At 52.7% G+C, this 20,213-nt stretch overlaps 2 protein-coding genes and 1 non-coding gene across 7 annotated transcripts; 1 reads left to right on the top strand and 2 right to left on the bottom strand.

Moving 5' to 3' along the window:
• Nucleotides 1-1,908: 1,908 nt before the first annotated feature.
• TRNASTOP-UCA (transfer RNA opal suppressor (anticodon UCA)) lies at nucleotides 1,909-1,995 on the bottom strand. The gene has a single exon. It is a non-coding gene; the product is annotated as a tRNA-Sec (tRNA).
• A 3,431-nt stretch (nucleotides 1,996-5,426) lies between these two features.
• RTN2 (reticulon 2) lies at nucleotides 5,427-13,666 on the bottom strand. 2 transcript variants are annotated; one of them, XM_025850020.2, is made up of 10 exons: nucleotides 13,407-13,664; nucleotides 11,691-11,735; nucleotides 11,097-11,567; nucleotides 10,713-10,991; nucleotides 7,997-8,204; nucleotides 7,512-7,650; nucleotides 7,307-7,376; nucleotides 7,139-7,185; nucleotides 6,221-6,279; nucleotides 5,427-5,942 (listed from the first exon to the last, which is right to left on the bottom strand). In XM_025850020.2, exons 1-10 carry the CDS (start codon nucleotides 13,438-13,440, stop codon nucleotides 5,861-5,863), a joined length of 1,434 nt encoding a protein of 477 aa, XP_025705805.1. In that variant the 5' UTR covers nucleotides 13,441-13,664; the 3' UTR covers nucleotides 5,427-5,860. The 2 variants fall into 2 exon arrangements, with proteins under 2 accessions (XP_025705805.1, XP_025705806.1); XM_025850021.2 differs by lacking the exons at nucleotides 5,427-5,942; nucleotides 7,307-7,376 and having other exon boundaries at nucleotides 6,240-6,279; nucleotides 13,407-13,666.
• Nucleotides 13,667-13,901: 235 nt separating this feature from the next.
• PPM1N (protein phosphatase, Mg2+/Mn2+ dependent 1N (putative)) lies at nucleotides 13,902-18,956 on the top strand. Of its 4 annotated transcripts, none has more exons than XM_025850022.2 (6): nucleotides 13,905-14,289; nucleotides 14,837-15,790; nucleotides 16,374-16,491; nucleotides 16,570-16,675; nucleotides 16,760-16,820; nucleotides 17,959-18,954. In XM_025850022.2, the coding sequence occupies exons 2-6, from the start codon at nucleotides 14,876-14,878 to the stop codon at nucleotides 18,025-18,027; spliced, it is 1,269 nt and encodes a 422-aa protein (XP_025705807.2). In that variant the 5' UTR covers nucleotides 13,905-14,289; nucleotides 14,837-14,875; the 3' UTR covers nucleotides 18,028-18,954. The 4 variants fall into 4 exon arrangements, with proteins under 4 accessions (XP_073742722.1, XP_025705807.2, XP_073742721.1 ...); XM_073886620.1 differs by having other exon boundaries at nucleotides 14,572-15,790; XM_073886621.1 differs by having other exon boundaries at nucleotides 13,902-15,790; nucleotides 16,590-16,675; nucleotides 17,959-18,956.
• Nucleotides 18,957-20,213: the final 1,257 nt, after the last annotated feature.

The raw sequence follows: 20,213 nt of genomic DNA, 5'->3' as shown, positions 1-20,213 counted from the left end.
CAGAGGACTTCCCACAGGGTCTGCCTCTTCTTGGAGGGGATGAGGCAGAATAGTGGGTGTGAGGTACTGAAATGCCAAAGGGTGTTTTGGAGGTTTCTTGACAACAGAGGAACTTATTCAGACCCTGCGTGCTCAGGATGACCCGAGTGAAGGTGGAACAGGTAGAGAAATTTGAACCACACATCCCATACTACCAAAGATCAGAAAGTGCTTATCAATCCTCAGGGTTATATGAACCACAAAAGTACCTTTTGCTTTTCACACGACCATGTTTTCTGAGTTATGAACATATAGGGGCCCACCTAAAATGGACTGAACCAAAAATATTGCCTCACTTAATTTATTAATCAATAGGAAACATTTCCGAAGTCCCTACTGTGTGCCCAGCCCCGTGCTGGGCAGTGTTGGGGACACGGTGGGGACTGAGACAGCTCCAGGCTCCCCCCTCCTAGGGCTCACAGTCCAGAGAGGACACAGACCTGCCGGGGATGATCTCAAGTGCACAGGATTGGGGGAATCCATGAGCCCGGTGGGGGCACATAACCTGGTCTGGGAGTCAGGAAAGACTTCCTTGAGGAGGGACGGCTGAGCTGAGTCTTGGAGGCTAAACAGAAGACATAGAAGGGGATAGAAAAAGATGCAGTGAGCACAAAGAGCTGTTGGTGTGGGAAGAGGGCTGGATACATCGAGGGAGCTAGAGGTTCACAGAGCGAAAGGTGTGGAGAAATTGTTTAGCAAGGACCAGATTCTGCAGGCTTAAATTCCAGACTAAGAATTTAGATCATTTCTTGCAGGCACTGGGGAGCCATAGCAGGTTTTGAGTGCAAGAAAGGCAGGGGCAGTCTTGTGCTTTAGGAAGACAGCTTTAACCACCAAGTTGAGGGTAGCTGGCAGAGAAAGGGGCAAGACTCGGGCAGGAGGCCAAGGAGGGGTCTAGGGTGGGGACACTGGTGTGTGTTGGGGAAGCCTGGAACAAGGGCAGGGCTATGAGATAGAAAGGAGGACTGGAATTGAAAAGACAGTAGGAGGCAGAACAGACAGGACTCGGGGAAAAGCTAGCTTGAGAAAGACAGCACAGGGCAGTAGTAAATAGCATGGGCCAGGGGTCTGAGAGCCTACCAAAGCTGGGTGACCCTGGACAAGAGGCTTCATCTGTGTGAACCTCAGTTTTCTCGGCTGCAGAATGGGGCTATGAGGAGTCAGGGGGCTCATGCATGCCAACGCTGAGTGCGGAGCGAAGGTGCAGTTATCACCATCCTCACTGCTGTTGTTGGGGCCACCTTGATCCCTGGCCTGGAATATTCCCCCCTCTGTTGGCTCATCCCCTCATCCTTCAGGTGTCTGCCCACGTGTAACCCTGACACCTCACCTGAACTCAGGTCTCCCTATTAGCTGGCCTCTAAGTTCAGTACTTGCCTTCCCGGTAGTTATCACCTTTGTAGTTGTTCATTACACATGTAATGAATGATTGTTTAATGTTTGTCTCCTTCACTGGACTGGGAGCACCATGAGGCCAGGGCCGGGGCTGTTGATCAACACTGTGTTTCCAGCGCCTGGCACCAAGCAAATACTTGTTGAATGAGTGAGTGAGTGAATGAATGAATGAATGAATACCTGACCCATGAATAAGTGCATGCGTGATTAAATACATGAGTGAGCAAATGTCTGAATGGGAGAATAAGCAAGTGAAGGGGAGAGATCCAGGATGATTTTCATCATCTTTTGGAATCATCTTTGATACTCCCAGTGAAAGTGTCACCGTGGGAAAAGAGACCCGCGTGGCGGAGATTGAACTGCAAAGCAGAGGATTGCATTGGTGTTATTAGGCGCCGGCCGAGGGACGTTCTCCCCGACAACCCGCTCTAATGTCCAGTCTGATGGAAATATGAAAGAAAAAAAGGAGCGTGCCGCCCGAAAGGTGGAATTGAACCACTCTGTCGCTAGACAGCTACAGGTTTGAAGCCTGCACCCCAGACCACTGAGGATCATCCGGGCAGGAGAACCCTTTTCCCATACAGCTATATAAAACTCAGAAACCGCTATCTTTTTACAGTTACGGTCATATAGTTTGGGAGGGTGTGAGATTGTTGACTCCGATATCTATAAATTCTCGCCAACCACGACATATATCCTTCCAAAACGTTACCTTTTTCTTGCATGGGCATGAATCATCCTCGCTTTGGAAACCGTCTTCATTTGCATAGCGCCGCGCATTCTGGGAAGCGGCGTTCGAAGACGGGGCCCACTCGCCTCTAGAGGTTAAAGGGCCCGAAGCCCCTTTTTCCAAGTGAGAAGTTTGTTTTTTAAGAGGAGAAAGTCATAAGTCGGCTTTCAGAAGACCTTTCTCTGAAAAAATCCGAGTTCGAGTGAGCGAGTTCCTGCTAGAGTTTGATTTAGCCCAGCCCCGGAGGCTCTGGGTAGGCGGTTATGGGGCTGGTGCGACACCTGCTGTTCCTCTGTGGAACTTCAACGACCTACAGAGTCCCATGTTCATGCAAACATTTATTATTGAGCGCCTGCTAAGTCCCAGGCACTGTCCCAGGCAGCGGGATGACAGAAATTCTGTCTATATTGAGTTTAAGACACTAGAGGTCATCAATTTCTGCACCTGTATTTTATGGCCAAGGAAACGGAGGCTTAGAAACAGAGAATACCGTACCCCAGTTCACACAGTCCATCCACCTGGGGGAATCAAGCCTGTGCCATCCTAATTATCATTACAAAAAAGGTGGACCCTTTTATAATCTAAGTCAGTGATCCTTTGACAACACTATCTTTCCGGACCACATGAAACCTACCCAGGGCTCCCATCTCAGAGTAAAAATCAATGTTCTCACCACGGCCCTACAAAATCCCTATATTCAAGGGCAGCTGGGTGGCTCAGTTGGTTAAGTGCCTGCCTTTTTATGACCCCAGCTTCCTATGATCAAGCTCCCCATGGGGTTCCCTGCTCAGCGGGGAGCCTGCTTCTCTCTCTCCCTCTGCCTGCAGCTCCCTCTGGTTGTGCTCGCTCTCTCTCTCTCTGTGTGTCAAAGAAATAAATAAAATCTTAAAAAAAAAATCCCTATATGCTAGTTCCTTTCACTCCTCTGACCCCATCTCCTATTCTGCTTTCCTCATTTACTTGGCTTCTGGTATACAGATCTCCTGCTGCACACACTAGGCGTCAGGTATGCTTCTTTCTCAGAGCCATTGTGTTTGCTGATCCCCCTGCTTGAATCTCCTTTCCTCCACATGTCCACTGACTCCCTTCACTCTGTCCTCTGCTCAAATACCACCACCTGGTGAGGTCTTGCCTGACCACTCAGTTTAAAATAGCAAGTCCTGTCACTCCATCCCCTTACGCTGATGGACCTTTCTCCATTGCTCTGAGCACCACCTACCATATACTGTGTTTGCTTATTCTCTGTCTGCTCCCACTAGAATATCACTTCCATGAAACCATGGACTTTGTTTTGTTTTTTTCTGGGTCCCTACTGTCTAAAGAGTGCTTGAGAATTTAGCACATGCTTGGTAAATGTTTGTAGGATAAATATAAGATTATTACATTATCCTTCTCTGAGCCTCGGTTTCCCCATGTGGAAAACAAGATTAATACAACTCATTTCACTGAAGGAATCACAATGAGCAGATGGATATAAAAGTCTGGGAAGCATTTAATAAAGGCTGTTTGAAACTCCAACCTATTTCCAGCTTCTAGTGAGGGTGGGCTCACTAGAAGCCAAGGATGGACTTGGGGGCTTTAGCCATTCTTGGACCCATAATTTCAACCAGTCCTTCTTCCTCCATCCTTTTTTTTTTTTTAATAGTTTTTTGTTTGTTTAATTTTACTTTTAAATAATCTCTGCACCCAATGCGGGGCTTGAACTCATAACTCTGAGATCAAGAGTGGAATACTCCACTGAGCGGGCCGGGCGCCCCCCTCCATTCTTCGTTACAAAGTGACACTATCTTCTGGAAAGTGTGAATAAAAGCGTCTTTTGGAATTCTCGCTATTTTTTTAATTTGGAAATTGAAAACATGGTCCCTGCTTGGCAGATCTAGATCCAAGAGAAGCCCCCTTAAGCCCTCTTTTTTTTTTCTCCTTTTCTTCCTTTTTGTTACATAGCTGCTGCTAGGCAACCCCTACACATACAAAGACAGGCTGTAACTACTAGTCCTGCAACATCATTATCTATCTCCTAAAATGTGACATGCGTCGCTAGAGACAAATGAGATGATTTTAGGCGATGCACGAACATACAGTTTAAATGTTAATAGTTTTGTGTTTATTTTTACTGTTACCTTCTATTCCTGGCAAGTGATACTGACTTTCTTGGTGGTGAAGTAACATTTCTTTTTAAAAGATATTTGTTTTATTTTACTTTTTTAAAAGATTTTATTTATTTTTTTGACAGAGAGAGACACAGCGAGAGAGGGAACACAAGCAGGGGGAGTGGGAGAGGGAGAAGCAGGCTTCCCGCTGAGCAGGGAGCCCCATACGAGGCTCGATCCCAGGAAACTGGGATCATGACCTGAGCCAAAGGCAGACGCTTAACGACTGAGCCACCCAGGTGCCCTGATATTTGTTTTATTTTTAATTAACCAATTTAAGGAAAAATATTAGATGAAAAGCAGAACGGGTGATAGAAAGATCATGAGGGGATGACCGAGATTTGGGAAACAATGTCATAGCTCACAAGCAGCTTCTGGTCACTGGGCATTTAGTGTATGTCCATGTGGTTATGGTGACAGTTTTCCATTTGAGGAAACTGAGGCTTCAAGAGGTGAAGTCACTTGCTCAAGGTCACACAGGCAAGAGGTAGTGAAGCCGGAATTCAAATCCAGGTCTGTGGGTCATTAGAACACAGTCCTACCTCCTTCTCCCTAGGGTTTGGAACCTGAGGCCGGGGAAGGCCATGAGGCCCTTTAATGGGTCCCAAGGCAAGTGGACAGGGAGAGGTGGTTGGATGAGAGACATTTGAGAGAGAGGATAGACATGGCTTCCTGACTTACTAGATGTTGGGGCTGAGGAAGTAGGAATCCAGGGCCATACCGAGATCTCTAGCCTGATGAAAAAATGGCAGAGCAGACATCCCTGAGCTGGAAATCAATAAAAGGTTTGGATATGTTTGTGGAGGGAGCCGTCCAGAAGGCACTTAGGCACGGATCTGGGGCTCAGGCGAGAAGGCTGCCTGGCGGGCACAGTGTGGGGATCGACTAGTGATGTCTGCCTTGAGCACAGGCATGGTAAGCAGCTGTCAAAGGCTTGGCTAGCCCTGGGACGGAGGGTCTCTCAGCATCTTCCCCTCAATCATTTCATAATATAAACAGATTATGAGGGAGCTTCTTCTGGATAGATGGGGAAGGTTCCTCCTTGAATACCACTTGGGTGCTTTTCGGTGCAGGAAGGTGAAAGCTGGAGGAGGCTGGAAGCACAGAAGGCCTTGGGTTTTCCACAGGAGTCTTTATTACAGTGTAAATCCAAGCTCAGGCCTCCCCTGGGCCCCATGCAAAGCCCTGGCTTTGGGGCTAGTGGCGTCCAGGAGACACCAATCTCTCACGGCGCCTCCAGCCGTGGGGTCACGGAAGTGCAGGGCGGGTGCCCTATCTAGGCAACTACAAGTCCCAGCAGGCGCTGCAGCCAAGGTGCCTCGTCTTTCCGGGGCTCCTAGAGCAGAGCCTCTTGGGAGATGTAGTCCTGGCCGCCCAGGCAATTTGCACAAACGCCCTGGTGATCCAGAAACCCGCCGGGAAATGGCTCGGGCGGGGGCGGAGGCGGAGGCGGAGGCGGAGGGAGGGTGGGGATGGAAGGGAGATGGAGCTGGGCAGAGGGCTGCGGGGGATGGGGGCAGGCGTCCCGAGGGCAGAGACACCCCTTTCATTCGGCTTTGGCTTTGGATCCAGAGACTGCGGCTGCTGCCGAGGCCAGGGCTCCGGACCCTGGGATCTTAGCTCGGATCCTGAGGGAGAAACAAGTGGAGTCACAAGGTGGGGCAAGTGACCCATAGGAATCTGAAAACTAAGGGGAAATCTGGACCTTGGGGAGCGGAGGGGGCGGGGGAGTAGCTTGAGCGCCCAAAGCCAGCCCCCTCCCTCCACCTAATGGCCTCGTTGGAATTGTCTTTGGGGAGGGGGCATTAACCCCAAGACATTTAGGGACAGGGACAGGTAATATCTGGGAAAAAGTTCCTAAGCTTTTCCCCTCCCCATCCCAACCATCTCCATCCCCTGTCCTTACTTAGCTTTGATGTGGCTCAACTGATTGGTCACCAATCCCACATACTGGTCCATCTGGGCCTGGGGAGACCAAGAAGGAGAGATTGGAGGGGTTCTTCTCCCCGATTCATTCAGGAGGCTGCTTCCTCCCCCACCTCCAAATGAGAAATTGGGGAGAGCGGTCCACTACTCCACCTTCAACTCCAAACCTACTAAAATAGCCTTGGAAGTCAGAAGCTCAAGCTGAAGTGTCAGTCGCTTGAGCCAAGTTCTGTGTGGGGAATGATGTCAGGTAGACACATAGGAATTTGCCAGTAAGTCTGTTTCCTGGGCATGACTATGAATCTTTGAGTGAGTTGTACGTGCATGTGTCCGTATGTGTGAGTCAGGTGAGAGTGTGGGGTATTGGTGTTGGTTGTCAAGTCCGTGCGTGGACTGACTTAAATACTAGTTGAATTCACAGTGTGACCGGCTTTGAGAGTCTTGGTGATTCCAGCATGTGAGGGAGTTCGTACTATCTCTGGCAGGCATGAGGATCATTTGGCTCTCAGCCGTGCCGGAGAAGAGAATGTCAGTCCATCTGCCTGTCTCTGGATAGGATATATGTCAGTTGGCCTTGGTTCTCTCAGTGTTCTGGACAACAGCCGTCCCACCCGATGTTGACTGTCCTCCTTGGCAGTTTCGGGGTGAAAGCATCGGTTAGTCCACCTGACTTAGGTTGGGCCATGTCAGTCGGATCCTGGCTCTGCACAGAGGACACCAATCAAAATGCTTATCTCTGGCTGTTGAAACATATTCAACATCTTGAAACTCCTGTCTCTGGCCAGGATATCTGTTAGTAGGACACTGGCTGTGGCTGGGGTGGGGGGGGGTTGGGGGAGGGAGTCAGACCACCCATGTTTGGCTGGGACACTGCCAAATGAGGGCCTGTCACACCCACCTGGTGTTGCCGGTACAGCAAGGGGACAGTGAATAAGCAGATCACTCCTGTAGGCACAGAAATGGTGGGGGGGGGGTCAGGGTTCTCCCAAGAGTTTAACAGTTCCATCTAGAACCCCATCCCCCACCAAACCCCAATGACCCCCCCCCCACAGCCTTCCCAGCTCACCCAGAATGAGAAGAGTCAAACCATTGAAGATGGCACCCACAAAGGTCAAGATGTAGAAGAGAAGGGCCAGCTGGGGGAGAGGGTCAGGGTCAGCAGAGCCTACAGGGCCCTCCGCAGGCCGTGAACTTCCCCAGCAATGGCCCTCCTACCCCCCAGGGACAGCCAGGTGAATGCTGGGAACCCAGGAGGGAGGGTTTCGAGGCACCTTGAGGGAGTCCACGAGGTCTTCTACCAGGAAGAAATGCCGCAGCTGGATGGCCAGAGAGACCACTCGGGAGGCAATCTGCTGGGACAGACGTTCCATCTGCTCCCGAGTCAGGGTCAGGTCCACATCCAGATAGGCCCTGGAGGACAAAGGGGTGTCAGGCACCTCAGTGTGTGGACCAGCCCAGGCTGAGGGGTGTAGCTAGGACAAGGGCAAGAAATAGGGGTTTGAGGAGACAGCCGGATGTAGTGGGCTATGGTCAAAGTCAGGGGCAGGAGATGGGAATCAAGGATTAAGGGTAAGAGGTTACGATCAGAGGTTAGGGCTGGAATTCAGGGTCAGAGTCAGGCTGGAGTCAGAAACAAGAACAGGATGGGTCAGGGTCAGCATGAGCAGTGCCTGACTGGAGGTCAAGGGCCAGACCACCCCTTTGGTCAACACAGAGGTCTAGACAGAGGTCAAGGTTAGGGGCCAGGCGTTCTCACTGGAAGGGGTTGGCGCCATCCCCCCGGTGCACGGCCTGCAGCACTTTTCGGTAAACCCTGAGAGAGATGGTGCCACAGAGCAGCAACAGGGCCACATGGGCGGTCACGGACACGATGCTAAAGTGCAGGAGGCACAGCAGGGAGACCATGAGGCCTGTGAAGACCACTCCTGACGTCCTTGTGTCCTTCCAGTAGAGCAGGTCCGCCACTGTGGAGGGAGAGGGGGCCAGGCAGTCAGGCTGGGCTTTGCACCTGGCCTGGCTGATCTCGTCACCTCCTGCTTCCTGTCTCAGGGCTGAACCTTGACCTCTTGACACACCTGGCCTGCACTAGTTATCTTCTTCAATTCCCAGCTGCTTCCCCTCTTCTTCTGGAAAACCCAAATTAACCGTCTAGCGAGTCCTCTTAATCTCAGTCCTGCCCAGAGATTATGTGTGGATACGATTTTTGGTCATTATTTATGAAAAATGGAATCATCTATACACTTTTCTGCCTCACGCACATCCCACTCTTTCCTCTCCTAGAATTCGTCCTCATCAGTTGGAAGAGCTCTTGGTTCATTCTTTATAAGGGCTCCACAAGATTCCAGCATGTGGCTGCACCATCGTTCATTTCTTTTTTTTTTAAAGATTTTATTTATGTATTTGAGCGAGAGAGAGAGAGAGAGCACGAGAGGGAAGAGGGTCAGAGGGAGAAGCAGACTCCCCTTTGAGCAGGGAGCCCGATGCGGGACTCGATCCCGGGACTCCAGGATCATGACCTGAGCCGAAGGCAGTCGCTTAACCAACTGAGCCACCCGGGCACCCACCATCGTTCATTTCATTCAACATTTATCTATTGCTGGGTCATTCACTTGGTTTCCTAACCTCCATTCCTCAACAGTGCTGCAAGCACCAGCCTTCTACAGATATTCTTACCTCCCTGCAGAGAGGTTCTATTTCTGAGATACAATCCCAGAGGTGAAATGGCTGGGTGGATTAGTTCTGTGTTTCTGAACGTCATAAATATTATCAGATTGCTTATTAGCAAAACTTAACAATTTTCATTTCCATGAGCAACTTGAACATGATCTTTTTCCAGCATCCCGCCCAACAAGGGGTGTTATTGTTCTTTTTCTTTTTTGCCAACCTGACAAGTGTAAAGTGGTATCTTCTTGATACTCCCACCCACATGCACTTTTCTAAGTCCTAAACACATTAATAATATCATCCTCCTTTCTACGCACTGATTCAAATTTCTGACCCCTTTCTGAGATGCTAAATTCACCTCACAAGCCCAACCTGAGCCCCGATCTCCAGACTCTGTTTCATTTTTTTTTTTTTAAATGAGTTCTGTGCTCAAGGTGGAGCTTGAACTCACCACCCAAGATCAAGAGTCAAGATCAAGAGTCGCATACTCTACCCACTGTGCCCCTCCAATGTTTCATTTTGCCCATCTAAACGTTAACAGCCTTCCCAATAATGTGACCCCATCTCAGCCCGGGATCGGTAGCCCAATACCCTCCACCCTCCCACCCTCACTCTGATCAAATTCTGACCCGTCCCCCTCAGAGTCTGACTCCCCTCACTTCTGTATCGTCCTTACACAAACACTCCCAACTACCTCTAACTAGGGCAGGCCTCCCCCTACCCGCAATGCAGGGCCCTCCCTTGCAGCCTCCCCAAGACCTGTGCCAGTGGGTGGGGGAAGGGCCGGGTCGCCTGAGGCGGGGGCTAAGTTTAGGCACGCTGGGGGGAGGGGGGGCCTGGCCCGCAGCTGTGCTGGCCTGTCCAGGTCCTGAGTGACAGCGCCGCCTGGGCCTGAGACTGGGGGAGGGGGCCTCCCTGCTCTTGGGCCCCAAAGCTTCGGCTCGGGGGGAGAGGGGAGCCCCACGCTCCCTCCACTCCCTCTCTAGACAGCCCCTCAACCCCCCAGCTTCAGCCTGCAGCTGTGGGGAATCTGGGACCAGTAGGAAACATACCCGCAGATTTGAGGGAGATAAGAGAGAATCTGGACCCATTTACGCCATCCCCCAACCCTGGTCCCAGCAACCCGCTCCGCAAGCCCACCTTTACTCCCCATCTCCGCTCCGAGTGAGAGGCTGTGGACACCGCTACTTCTCGGGGATTTTGCCCACTTCAGTGGAACCCAGAGGGAGGGAGTAAGGGGCGGGGCCCCTTTGTACCCAGCCAATGGCTCTCCATAGAGGTGGGGACAGTTCCAAAAAGGGGTGGCTCTCTTTGTAAACACCCCAAAGCAGTGATGTCTATAATCACCATGGCCGTTCGTGGAGGCTTAGCGTTATTTTAGAGGAAGGCGGGCTCTATTCGCAACTGGCCAATGGATGAGGTCAGGGAAGAGGAGCGTTTTAAAAAGGCGTAGAGTTTACTTGTAAATGTCCCATGGCCACAACCAGAAAACAGCCTTATTTTTTCAGGGATTGGTCCCATCCAAAATCAGCCTCTAGGAGGAGCACTCCAAAAGAGGGATTTTTTTTTTTTTAGTCATCAGCCAATCCTAATGCTCAAAGGAGGGCTCACGCCTCAAGTGGGAGGGAGAACTATAAAAAGAACCAATGGCAATCGTAGGTAACGGGGAATTTTTTTTCAAAGGGCGGAGTTTATATCTAGCCAATAGTAATACCTCCTCTTCTCCACTCTCCTCACTTCTTTCGCGAGGTTGGTCCCTTTAAATTCCAACCCTCCCACCTTCACTGTAGTCCAAAGGAGCACTTTACCTAGAAGGAGTGGTTCCAATGTGAATTCTGATTGGTCCGTGCTATCGAGGCACTGCCCCGTGATTGGCTCCCGCTCCAGACGCCCCCACGGCTCTTCCTCCTTCAGGTCCCGCGAGGGCTCATCAGGCCAAGAGTTCGAATCCCGGGATCGGGGTGGGGATGGGGTACCCGCCTGGGGGGTTCCAGAGCCGGGGCTGGGCTGCAGAGTCAAGACTTCCGGCGGCGGTGGCGGCGGTGGCGGCGGTGAGGACTGAGGGAGTCCGAGTTGTAGGTCCAGTTCTGGCGCGTTAGAAAGAGAAGGCCATGAGCTTTCACCTTGGAGGTTCCCTGAGGGGAGACCACCCACCCCTTGTGGCTTCGGTCCCAGCACCTCTGACATCTCACCTTTCCCAGCCTCTCCAACCTCCGACCCGTCGGGCTCCTCGTCCTCCAGCGGGGTGGAGCTACTGGTGGCAGAGTCTTCTCCGGACCCTGCTCCCCGGGCTGCCCAGCCCAGCTGGTCCAGCTGGAGCCCTAGGTCCTCCAGGGGGCGTTCGGCCGGAGGGGCAGTGTCGGGGTCACCGCGGCGCCCAGGTTCCGGGGATTGGCTCAGGCTGGGGATGCTCTCCAAACTGTCGCCCAAGCCGGGCTGAGGGGGTGGGTCTCGCGGTTCTGAGACTGAGCGGCCTTGGGGCCGGGGGCGGCGGGCAGCTGAATCCCGGCGCGCTCCAGAACCCACCACACCGTCGAAGGCGATGTAGGAGAAGGTCAGCTCCCGGGGGGTGCCCCAGTCCTGCGACGTGGTCTCTTCCTCATCGTCCTCTGAGAATTCTCGGGCAGTGTGAAGCTCCCGAAAATCCGAGTCGTCATTCCCTCCTGCAGTAAGCAAAGTGAAGGTATGAGCTACACTAAGCGGGACCCTGACCCACTCTCTTCAACCCCCCTACCCAGCTGTGAGCCCCTTTGAGTCCCGCTCTCACATTCTCCCCCTCCACTTACCTTCTGTGGAGTCAGGGGTAGAGGACGCTGTAGACGGAGCTTCTTCTGCGAGAGGGAAAGAATGGAAGATTCTTAGAAGCTTAGACTGTCGGAATCACAGAAGTGTGCCAGTCCTGGAAACTTGGACGGTCCAAATTAAGGAATCTTAGAATACTTGAACCACAGGACCTTTAGAACATTCTACATACAGACTGTAAAGCCTTACTATAGTGCTATCAGAAGCTCAGCTGTATAAGTTCAAATCCAGGAATCTTAATCTTAAGAGTCTTCAAATTAGGAATTTTAGCAGGTTTCAATTAGTTCATTCTTTCAAAAACCATTTATTGAACACCTACTAGGTACCAGGCACCGTTTGAGACTTGAGAATACAAATGTGAACAAAACAGACAAAAATCCCTACCCTTGCAGGGCTTACACTCTACAGGCAAGAAAGTGTTGGGTGCTAAGTGTATGGAGAAAAATAAAGCAGGGTAAGGGAAGAGAAAGTGAGAGGATGCTATTTCAGACAGGGTGATCAGGAAGACTTCTTTGATAAGATTACATTTGAGCAGAGCCTTGAATGAAGTGAGGAAGCCATGCAGATGTCTAGGGAAGAGTCTTCCAGGCAGAGGAAAAAGCCCAGTGCAAAGGCCCTGAGGCAGGCAATATACTTGGCAAATCTGAGGAACAGAGAGGTGTGAAGGCATGACTGGAACAGAGTGACTGGGAGGGAGAGGGGTAGGTGATGAGGGCAGAGAGGTTGTGGTGGTGGGGATCATGTAGGGCTTTCCTTTGTAAGCCCAGGTAAGGACAAGATTTTAGGATGTTGGGATGATACTCTTTAATGTTGAAATAACAAATGCTTAGAATTTTGGCATCTGGACTCCTAGGACATGCAAGTGGCCAGATATGAGAGTGTTGAAATTCTCAGCTGCGGGAACCACGGGGATGTGAGACAGAAAATGTTAGACGACGGCTGTTCAAGCCCTGGTCTCAGAGATCGTGAGGATCAGATAAGGCATTTTCAATTGTGGAACCTAGCCCCTCAGAGCTAGCTTGGGGCTTTGCCTACAGGAGATGCTCAATACCGTTTGGGAACTGAAATCAGATGCCCCCCCCCGCCCCCACCTCGTTTTGGCAGCTGGGGAATCGGAGGCCCAGAGTAGAATGGGTGTCTTCCAGGGTTACTACTAATCAGTGGTAAAACTCAGTAAGGACCCAGGAGTCCTGGCCCCAACCCAGGGATGGCTGTTTCCAAGGGACAGGATGTTGGACAATTTGGGCGAGGTCGGGGCAGCCTCTGAGTCTGGGCAGAAAACGGAGGTGGGATGCAAAGATGGATGATGGGGGGGTGGTGGTTAGATCCCTCTTCTCTATCCTGGCTCTACCCCTCCATTCAACTTCCCTCCCCGCCGGCTGCGGCCAGCACCAGGGCTAGGGGACAGCTCCCGGAGAGCGTCCTCATCCCTGGGTGGGGTCCGGCGCCATATCCCAGAGTCCAGCGCGACCCCCGCCAGCTATCTCAGTACCCCCAACCTCTGCCTTGACTCACTCAGGTCCTCCGGGTCAAGTCGCCCCCGTCGCCGCTGGAATGCGGGGGGAGGGGAGAGCTTCCTTTGTCTCCTTCGCCTCCTCCCCCATCCCAATTCTCCCGCGACTCGGCACGGAGGGGTTACTGGGGAGGAGCCCACCCGGGCCTCTGGGCCCCACACCAGGCCTGAACCTCCCCCTACTCACTGCAGTGGGCGAAGACCGGCAGGACCTGCCCCATGGCCCTCCTCGGGCCTGCATCGGGACCCCCGCCCACTCCGGCCACGCCGCCCTGGGCCTGGGGCCGCGGGTGCTCATCTCCGCCGCGCCCACGACGCCGCCGCCATCCTCGCCGCCTCCTCCTCCCGGGCCGCTCCAGCAGCAGCAGCAGCAGCAGCAGCAGCAGCAGCAGCAGCCGCCGCCGCCGCCGCCGCCGCCCTCTGCTCCGCTCGGCGGGGGCGGGCGGGGCCGCGGCGGGGAAAGCACTGCAGCGCGGGGCCGGGGGCGGGGCCAGTGGACCAGCCGGGCGGAACCTAAGGAAGGGCGGGGGCGCCGGTAAACACCGAGGGGCAAGGGAGAGGGCGTGGCTTTCTACGAAAGGGGCGGAGCTATGTTATGCTACTGGGCCAAAAAGGCGCGGAAGGCGGTCTGAAGGGCGGAGCCTGATGGGAGGGGGCGCGGCCTCTAGCGGAAGAGAGGAGGAGCCTAGGGTAGGGCAGGGGAGGGGGCTCCCGGGGAGAATGGTGAAGGCGCCTAGAATGAGGGCGTGGATCTCAGAGTGGGTTGAGGCGGAGCTAGGGGAGGCATTCAGGAGAGGGTATAAAGACTCTACCGAGCCGAGGTAGGGTCCGAGCTGAGAACTTCAGAGGGAATGGGATAGGGGGCAGGAGAAACTATTCAGAAAGTTTGAGACAAGGGGAGGGGCTCAGATATGGGTGGAGCTTAAGTTAATTTAGAATTATGTAGGTAGTTGGGCGGAGTCAAAAGACCAAGAAGGTAGAGGCGGGGCCTAGGAAAATACAGGCAGGAGAGAGGGCGCGGCCCAGAAGGTAGACGTAACCTACCGAGAGGAGGCCAGACTCGCCAGAATGTGAGTACTGGGACTGTAGTTAAGAGGCGGAGCTAAAACTGCGAAAATTAGGAGCCTCTGAGGCTGTGTGTTTGAATGGATGGGTGGGACCTGGAAAAGAAGCAACTGAAGCCCTGGGGCAAGACCCAGAAGTGGAAGGGTCGAACTGAAAAAATAAAGGATTTAAAGATTTTGAAACTGAGGGCGGGACCACTGACGTGGGAGGATTTTAGAGAGAGCAAAGCTGGGGACCCGAAGCTAAGAGTGTAGAGAACATGAATTCTAGAGTTTGTTTCCCTGCAGCACTTCTTTTATGACTCAGTTTCCTTTTCGGTACATCGGAGATGATGTAAATAGTGATAGCACATGGTAAGTGCTGTTTACTACTACTATTTTTCCGTGACCCAGATCCCAAACATCACGTTATAGGTGCAAGAAAGAGGACACCCAAGAATCCAATCTCTCCTAGTAACTCGACTTGAGTGCAGGTCAAGGGCACAGGAAGGATATTTAGGTGGTTTAAAATCTCACAGTGGAGGGGATTAATGGAGTGTGGGGGCGGGGGCAGGTGCTGAGGGTGGAGGCTTCCTGATCCCAGGGCTGAAGGATGGCTGCCTTTGCCCGCCTGCTGGAGCGTCTCCTCTGGCCAGCTCGCGAAAAACAGGAGTCCGAAGAGGAGGAGGAGGGGCACAGGACTCAGCACGGGCCTCAGTTGCTCCTGGACGCGCCGCGATGCGTCCAGCGGCCGCACGGGGGTGCGGCCGCGTCTTGTGGCCTGCGCTTCGGGGCGAGCGCTGTGCAAGGCTGGCGCGCGCACATGGAGGACGCGCATTGCGCTTGGCTCGAGCTGCCCGGGCTACCGCCAGGCTGGGCATTCTTTGCGGTCCTCGACGGCCACGGCGGGGCGCGAGCTGCCCTCTTCGGCGCGCGCCACCTGCCGGGCCACGTGCTCGAGGCACTGGGCCCAGCGCCTGGCGAACCCGAGGGAGTGCGTGGGGCGCTACGCCGAGCCTTTCTGAGCGCAGACGCACGGCTGCGTGCGCTCTGGCCTCGGGGCGAGCCGGGGGGCTCCACCGCCGTGGCGTTGCTCGTCTCCCCGCGATTTCTATACCTGGCGCACTGCGGTGACTCCCGAGCGATGCTGAGTCGCGCCGGCGCCGTGGCCTTCAGCACCGAGGACCATCGGCCCCTCCGGCCCCGAGAACGCGAGCGCATCCACAACGCGGGAGGCATCATCCGCCGCCGGCGCCTTGAAGGCTCTCTGGCAGTATCCCGAGCGCTGGGCGACTTTGCTTACAAAGAAGCTCCGGGAAGGCCCCCTGAGCTGCAGCTCGTTTCCGCGGAACCTGAGGTGACCGCCCTGGCTCGCCAGGGTGAGGATGAGTTCTTGCTATTGGCCTCCGACGGTGTGTGGGACGCGATGTCTGGCGCTGCCCTGGCGGGACTGGTAGCATCGCGCCTCTGCTTGGGCCTGGCCCCGGAGCTTCTCTGTGCGCAGCTACTGGACACGTGTCTGTGCAAGGTCCTGAGGGCGGGGCTTGGAGTCACTGAGGGGAAGAATTTAAAGGATCTAGGGAGGAGGAATCTTGAGGGAGAGGCTCGCTCAAACTAGAGGGGTAAGGTTCCACTAAAGGGCGTGGCCTGCCGAAGTGGGCAGGGCCATAATATGGAGGGGGCGGAGACTGAGGGCTGTCTAGAAGCAAGATGGGAGAACCCTGTAGAGCTGGATAGGCAAGTGGGAGGGACTTAAGAGAAAAGGCGTGATCTTTTGGAACGGACTGCCCCAGGTTTTAGGGTAAGATTAGTGCCAAAAGGGAGAGCAACAGGGCAGCGGAGTGGGAGGAGCTTCGGCGAAGGGGCGCGGTTCTCTGATAGAGTGAGGCTAGAACAGTGAGAGGAAGTGGTCTAGATGACTGGTCCTGGTGGGAGGACTTGGTTTAGACAGGCAGATGGGCAAGACTTGAGAGGAAGGGGCTGAACCAGACTCGGGAGGTGGGCACTAGAACGCTGAGATTGTTGGGAAGCTGTGCTTCCAAGGGCATGGAGCCCCGTGCGGGGGCATTCAGCCGTGTCCCACCAGGCTCCCTTTTCCCCACTTTCTCCAGGGCAGCCTGGACAACATGACCTGCATCCTGGTTTGCTTCCCCGGGGCCCCCAGGCCTTGTGAGGAGGCGATCAGGAAGGAGCTAGCGCTGGACGCAGCCCTGGGCCGCAGGGTCGCCGGTGAGCAGGTTCCAGAAGCATAGCTGGAGGGGTGGTCAGCGGGCAAGGACATCCCCGTAATCCTTGCCTCCTTCTCAGAGCTGTGTTCCTCTGCTCAGGAGCCCCCCAGCCTGAACACGGTTTTCTGGACTCTGGCCTCAGAGGACATCCCAGATTTACCTCCTGGGGGAGGGCTGTACTGCAAGTGAGTGTGTTGGGGGGTGGTGAGGTGGGATGGGGGGGTGGTAGAAGGAAGATCCCCTCCTGAGGGTCTCTCTCGGCTCTCCAGGGCTGCTGTCCTTGCTGAAGCTTATTCTCAGCTCTGCCAGGCCCCAGGACGCCACTGGCAGGTAAGGACCCTATGTTCTTGAATGTTTCTCTTGGAAGCCTGTAACCCAGCCCTCCTACCTCCTTTAGTGTTGGGGAAATTGAGGCCAGAGGAGACAAGGGACTTACCTGGTATATTAATAAATTCTCACTCCTGGCCCTGAAGCGTTGTGCTAGACATGATGGGGGCAGGGGAGGGGGTAAGCAGAAGCGGAGAAGAGACTGCTCCTCTTCCGGAGACATGTGTCCCCTGCATTACTCTGTAAGGCCCCATCATCCCAAGCACCACCCCCTCCATCCATAAATAAGGCAGAAAAATTCCAGGAATGTTTATGACCAATCCCAAGCCCTGAATGTGCTGCAGAGACCACCAGGGACATCTCTGAGGATGGTCTGGGTCTTGGACAAGAGAAGTGGTGAATTGGGCGCAGACAGAATTTGGAGCTGTCTAAAGAGGTGGTGGAGTCAGGGAGGAAATGGGAGGGAGGGAGTTGGGCCTCAAGCCCCCAGTCCTTTGCATGGCAGAGAAGGGAATTCAGGTAAATAACCTGGAGGAGAAGGAGGGGGGGATTTTTGATAATTCCCCAGCAGCAGTAGGAGGTATTTGTGAGGATTGTTTGATTTACAATTGACAGAAACCCAATTCCACATGGGAAAGCAAAACAGGGAACTTACTGGGTCATGTCATTGAAGACTTCAAGGACAGAAGGCATGACTACTCCAGTTGTCAGATGATGTCATCAGGAAGCACCTCTCAGTTTTACTTTCTCATCACTGACTTCATTTGCAGGCAGGATCTCTGCACAAGGTAGCAGAGAGTTGCATTTCTAGCCTCCCATCCCAGGAGCCCAACATCCCCAGTGGAGAGAGTTCACCAGGTTCCTAGTAGCGGAAGCCCTGGTTCCACGGCTGGTTCTCACTGGCCACACTGGACCACATGTCTGACCAGTCACCATGTCTCTGACTGGCCAGGCTGGGGTCATGTGCCCACCCCTAGCGCTTGGGGCTGAGGTCCACTCCACCCAAACCAAATGGATTGGGAGATGGGGAATGGTGGCCCCTCAAAGGCAAATAGGAGTGGTGCTTCCAGAATAGAGGGGAGCAGATACTGAGAACCAAGAAGAGGTTCTTATTAGCCATTTCCCACCTTCTTTGTTGCAGAAGGGCCCAAATGGGGCTGGAAAGCCCACTGGCACCCATTCAGACTCTTCCTTAGACTGGAAGCCCTGACAGCCGTTGCCCTTTGGGGATCCTCTGCCCAGCCGCGGCCTCAAAGGAACTAAGGAAGAGAACCTCTTCCCCAGCTACACAGACCAGCGGAAGGAAGACAAACAGATGGAGGAACCCCGGAATGCTTATTTCCCCTTCTCCTCCTTCCCTCTCACAGAAAGTCTTATGAGGGGAAATTCCACCCACCCTCTGAACTTAAAAAAAAAAAAAAAAAAAGAAGGAAAGAAACAAAAAACTACCCCAAACCAAATCAAGTGTTTTTGAAATATTTTGAGCTGAATGGACCCTTGCGTGATCACCCAGTTCAATAACCTTCTCTTCCATTCCCATTTTTCATCTGTTTTGGGGGGAGTTAGGGGAGAGTATTTATTATTAAATTTTAACGATATATAACTCAAGATAAATTTCTCTTGTAGAAACAACAACAACAACCCAGACCTTATTTGTCTTGTCATTTGGCCGATATGTAGTGGGCACCTGCTGTGTGCCAGGCCCTGCTCACAGCCATCAACCAGGCAGAACCACTGAGATCCCGCCCCTCCCTCTCCCTGGGGGCCCACCTCCTCCTGTGTGTGGGGGAGACAGCGAACAAGGGAAGTGATATCATTTCAGATACTGATGAGTGTCTCAAGGAAAGTAAAACAGGACAGGGTGATAAGATGTCTAGGGGAGCTACTTTGCTTTTGTTTAATTGTATTTTTTTTTGGAATGGGGGAAAAGTTCACTTGGTTCAAAATTCAAAGGGCACAAAATGTTGTACAAAAATGAAAGGTCCTGGGATCAAGCCCCCAAGCCGTTCAGCTGGGCTCCCTGCTGAGCAGGGAGCCTGCTTCTCCCTCTCCCTCTTCTCTCCCCCTGCTTGTGCTCTCTCTCTGTCAAATAAATAAATAAAATCCTTTAAAAAAAAAATGAAAAGTCTTGATCACTGAACCAGACAAAGCATTGCTGACCCATGAGACTAACACGTGAAAATTATTTAAAAATATTTCAATAAAACTGCCTGGCTGGCTCCGGGCTGCCCCTAAAAAAAAAAAAAAAGAAAGAAAGAAAGAAAAAAAAGAAGTCTTCCTCCACCCTACTCCTTAGCCACTCAGTTTTCCACCTGGGGTTTTAAATAGGGGGATCAGGGAAGCACTCTTGAGAAGGGGCCAGCCATGCAAGTATGCCAGGGAAGAGTGTCCCCAGGCAAAAGGAATAGCCAGTGCAAAAGCCTAGAGGCTGGATAGAACGTGGCATTTTCAAGATGAGGCTTGGGATATCTTGAGATGTCTCTGACCGTCAAATGCCCATTCTCTATCCTATCAGTAACCAGTGTAATGAGTTTGGCGTGGATCTTTCCAGACCTTTTTACTCTGCGTGTACACACACGTATGTGGTACCTTTGGTGTTTCCTTGCTTTTTTTCATACTCTGTATCACTTGGCAATTGTTCTTTTTTTTTCCCCTCAGTGATATGTTTGAGACTACTTTCATGCCATTTACATACCTCATTTTTTTTTCTGCTGCCGCCCAGCACTGCAGACAAGGGGATCTACAATGGTTTCGCTATCCATCCTTCTTTTGATGGACATTTTTTTTTAATATTTTTTTATTTGAAAGAGTCAGAGAGAGCATGAGCAGGAGGGAGGCGCAGAAGGAGAGGGAGAAGCAAACCCTGCCGAGCAGAGAGCCCCACATGGGACTCGATCCCAGGACCCCAAGATCATGACCTGAGCCAAAGGCAGACACTTAATGGACTGAGCCATCCAGGCGCCCCTTGATGGTCATTTAAACTATTCCCAATTTCTTGCTCGCATCGCTGCTGCCACTAAGATCCTTGATCAGGTTTCCTGTGTACATATGCCAGTCTCTCTAGTGTAACGGGTCCTGCCACCTGTTTTGTACAGCACCTGAGTTAAGAATGGTTTTTACATTTTTAAAAGGATGGGAGGAAAAAGGGGAATATGTGAAAGAGACCCTATGTCTGATATGCCCCAAATATTTATTATTTGGACCTTTATAGAAAACTTTGCTGGGACGCCTGGGTGGCTCAGTCAGTTTAACATCTGCCTTCAGCTCAGGTCATGATCTCAGGGTCCTGGGATCAGGCCCGCATTGGGCTCCTTCCTCCGCGGGGAGCCTCCTTCTCCCTCTGCCTTCTGCTCCCCCTGCTCATCGTGTGCTCTCTCTCTCTGATAAATAAATAAA

This window comes from Callorhinus ursinus, unplaced genomic scaffold (genome assembly GCF_003265705.2).
Source record: "Callorhinus ursinus isolate GAN/ISIS: 27379988/994484 unplaced genomic scaffold, GSC_fseal_2.0 scaffold71, whole genome shotgun sequence".
NCBI classification, from domain to species: domain Eukaryota; kingdom Metazoa; phylum Chordata; class Mammalia; order Carnivora; family Otariidae; genus Callorhinus; species Callorhinus ursinus.
Note: the sequence above shows the minus strand (reverse complement) of the source record. Positions and strands in the feature narration are given on the sequence as shown.

Excerpts from the sequence above, each read along its gene's own strand:
- RTN2 (XM_025850020.2), bottom strand. The coding sequence starts at position 13,440 with ATGGGGCAGGTCCTGCCGGTCTTCGCCCACTGCA. Across the intron at positions 10,992-11,096 it reads GGTTGGAGAGGCTGGGAAAG|AACTGGACCTACAACTCGGA; the intron begins GTGAGATGTCAG and ends CTAACGCGCCAG. Across the intron at positions 8,205-10,712 it reads ATTGGAACCACTCCTTCTAG|TGGCGGACCTGCTCTACTGG; the intron begins GTAAAGTGCTCC and ends CTCCCTCCACAG.
- PPM1N (XM_025850022.2), top strand. The coding sequence starts at position 14,876 with ATGGCTGCCTTTGCCCGCCTGCTGGAGCGTCTCCTCTGGCCAGCTCGC. Across the intron at positions 16,492-16,569 it reads CCTGGGCCGCAGGGTCGCCG|AGCTGTGTTCCTCTGCTCAG; the intron begins GTGAGCAGGTTC and ends CCTCCTTCTCAG. Across the intron at positions 16,821-17,958 it reads CCCCAGGACGCCACTGGCAG|AAGGGCCCAAATGGGGCTGG; the intron begins GTAAGGACCCTA and ends TCTTTGTTGCAG.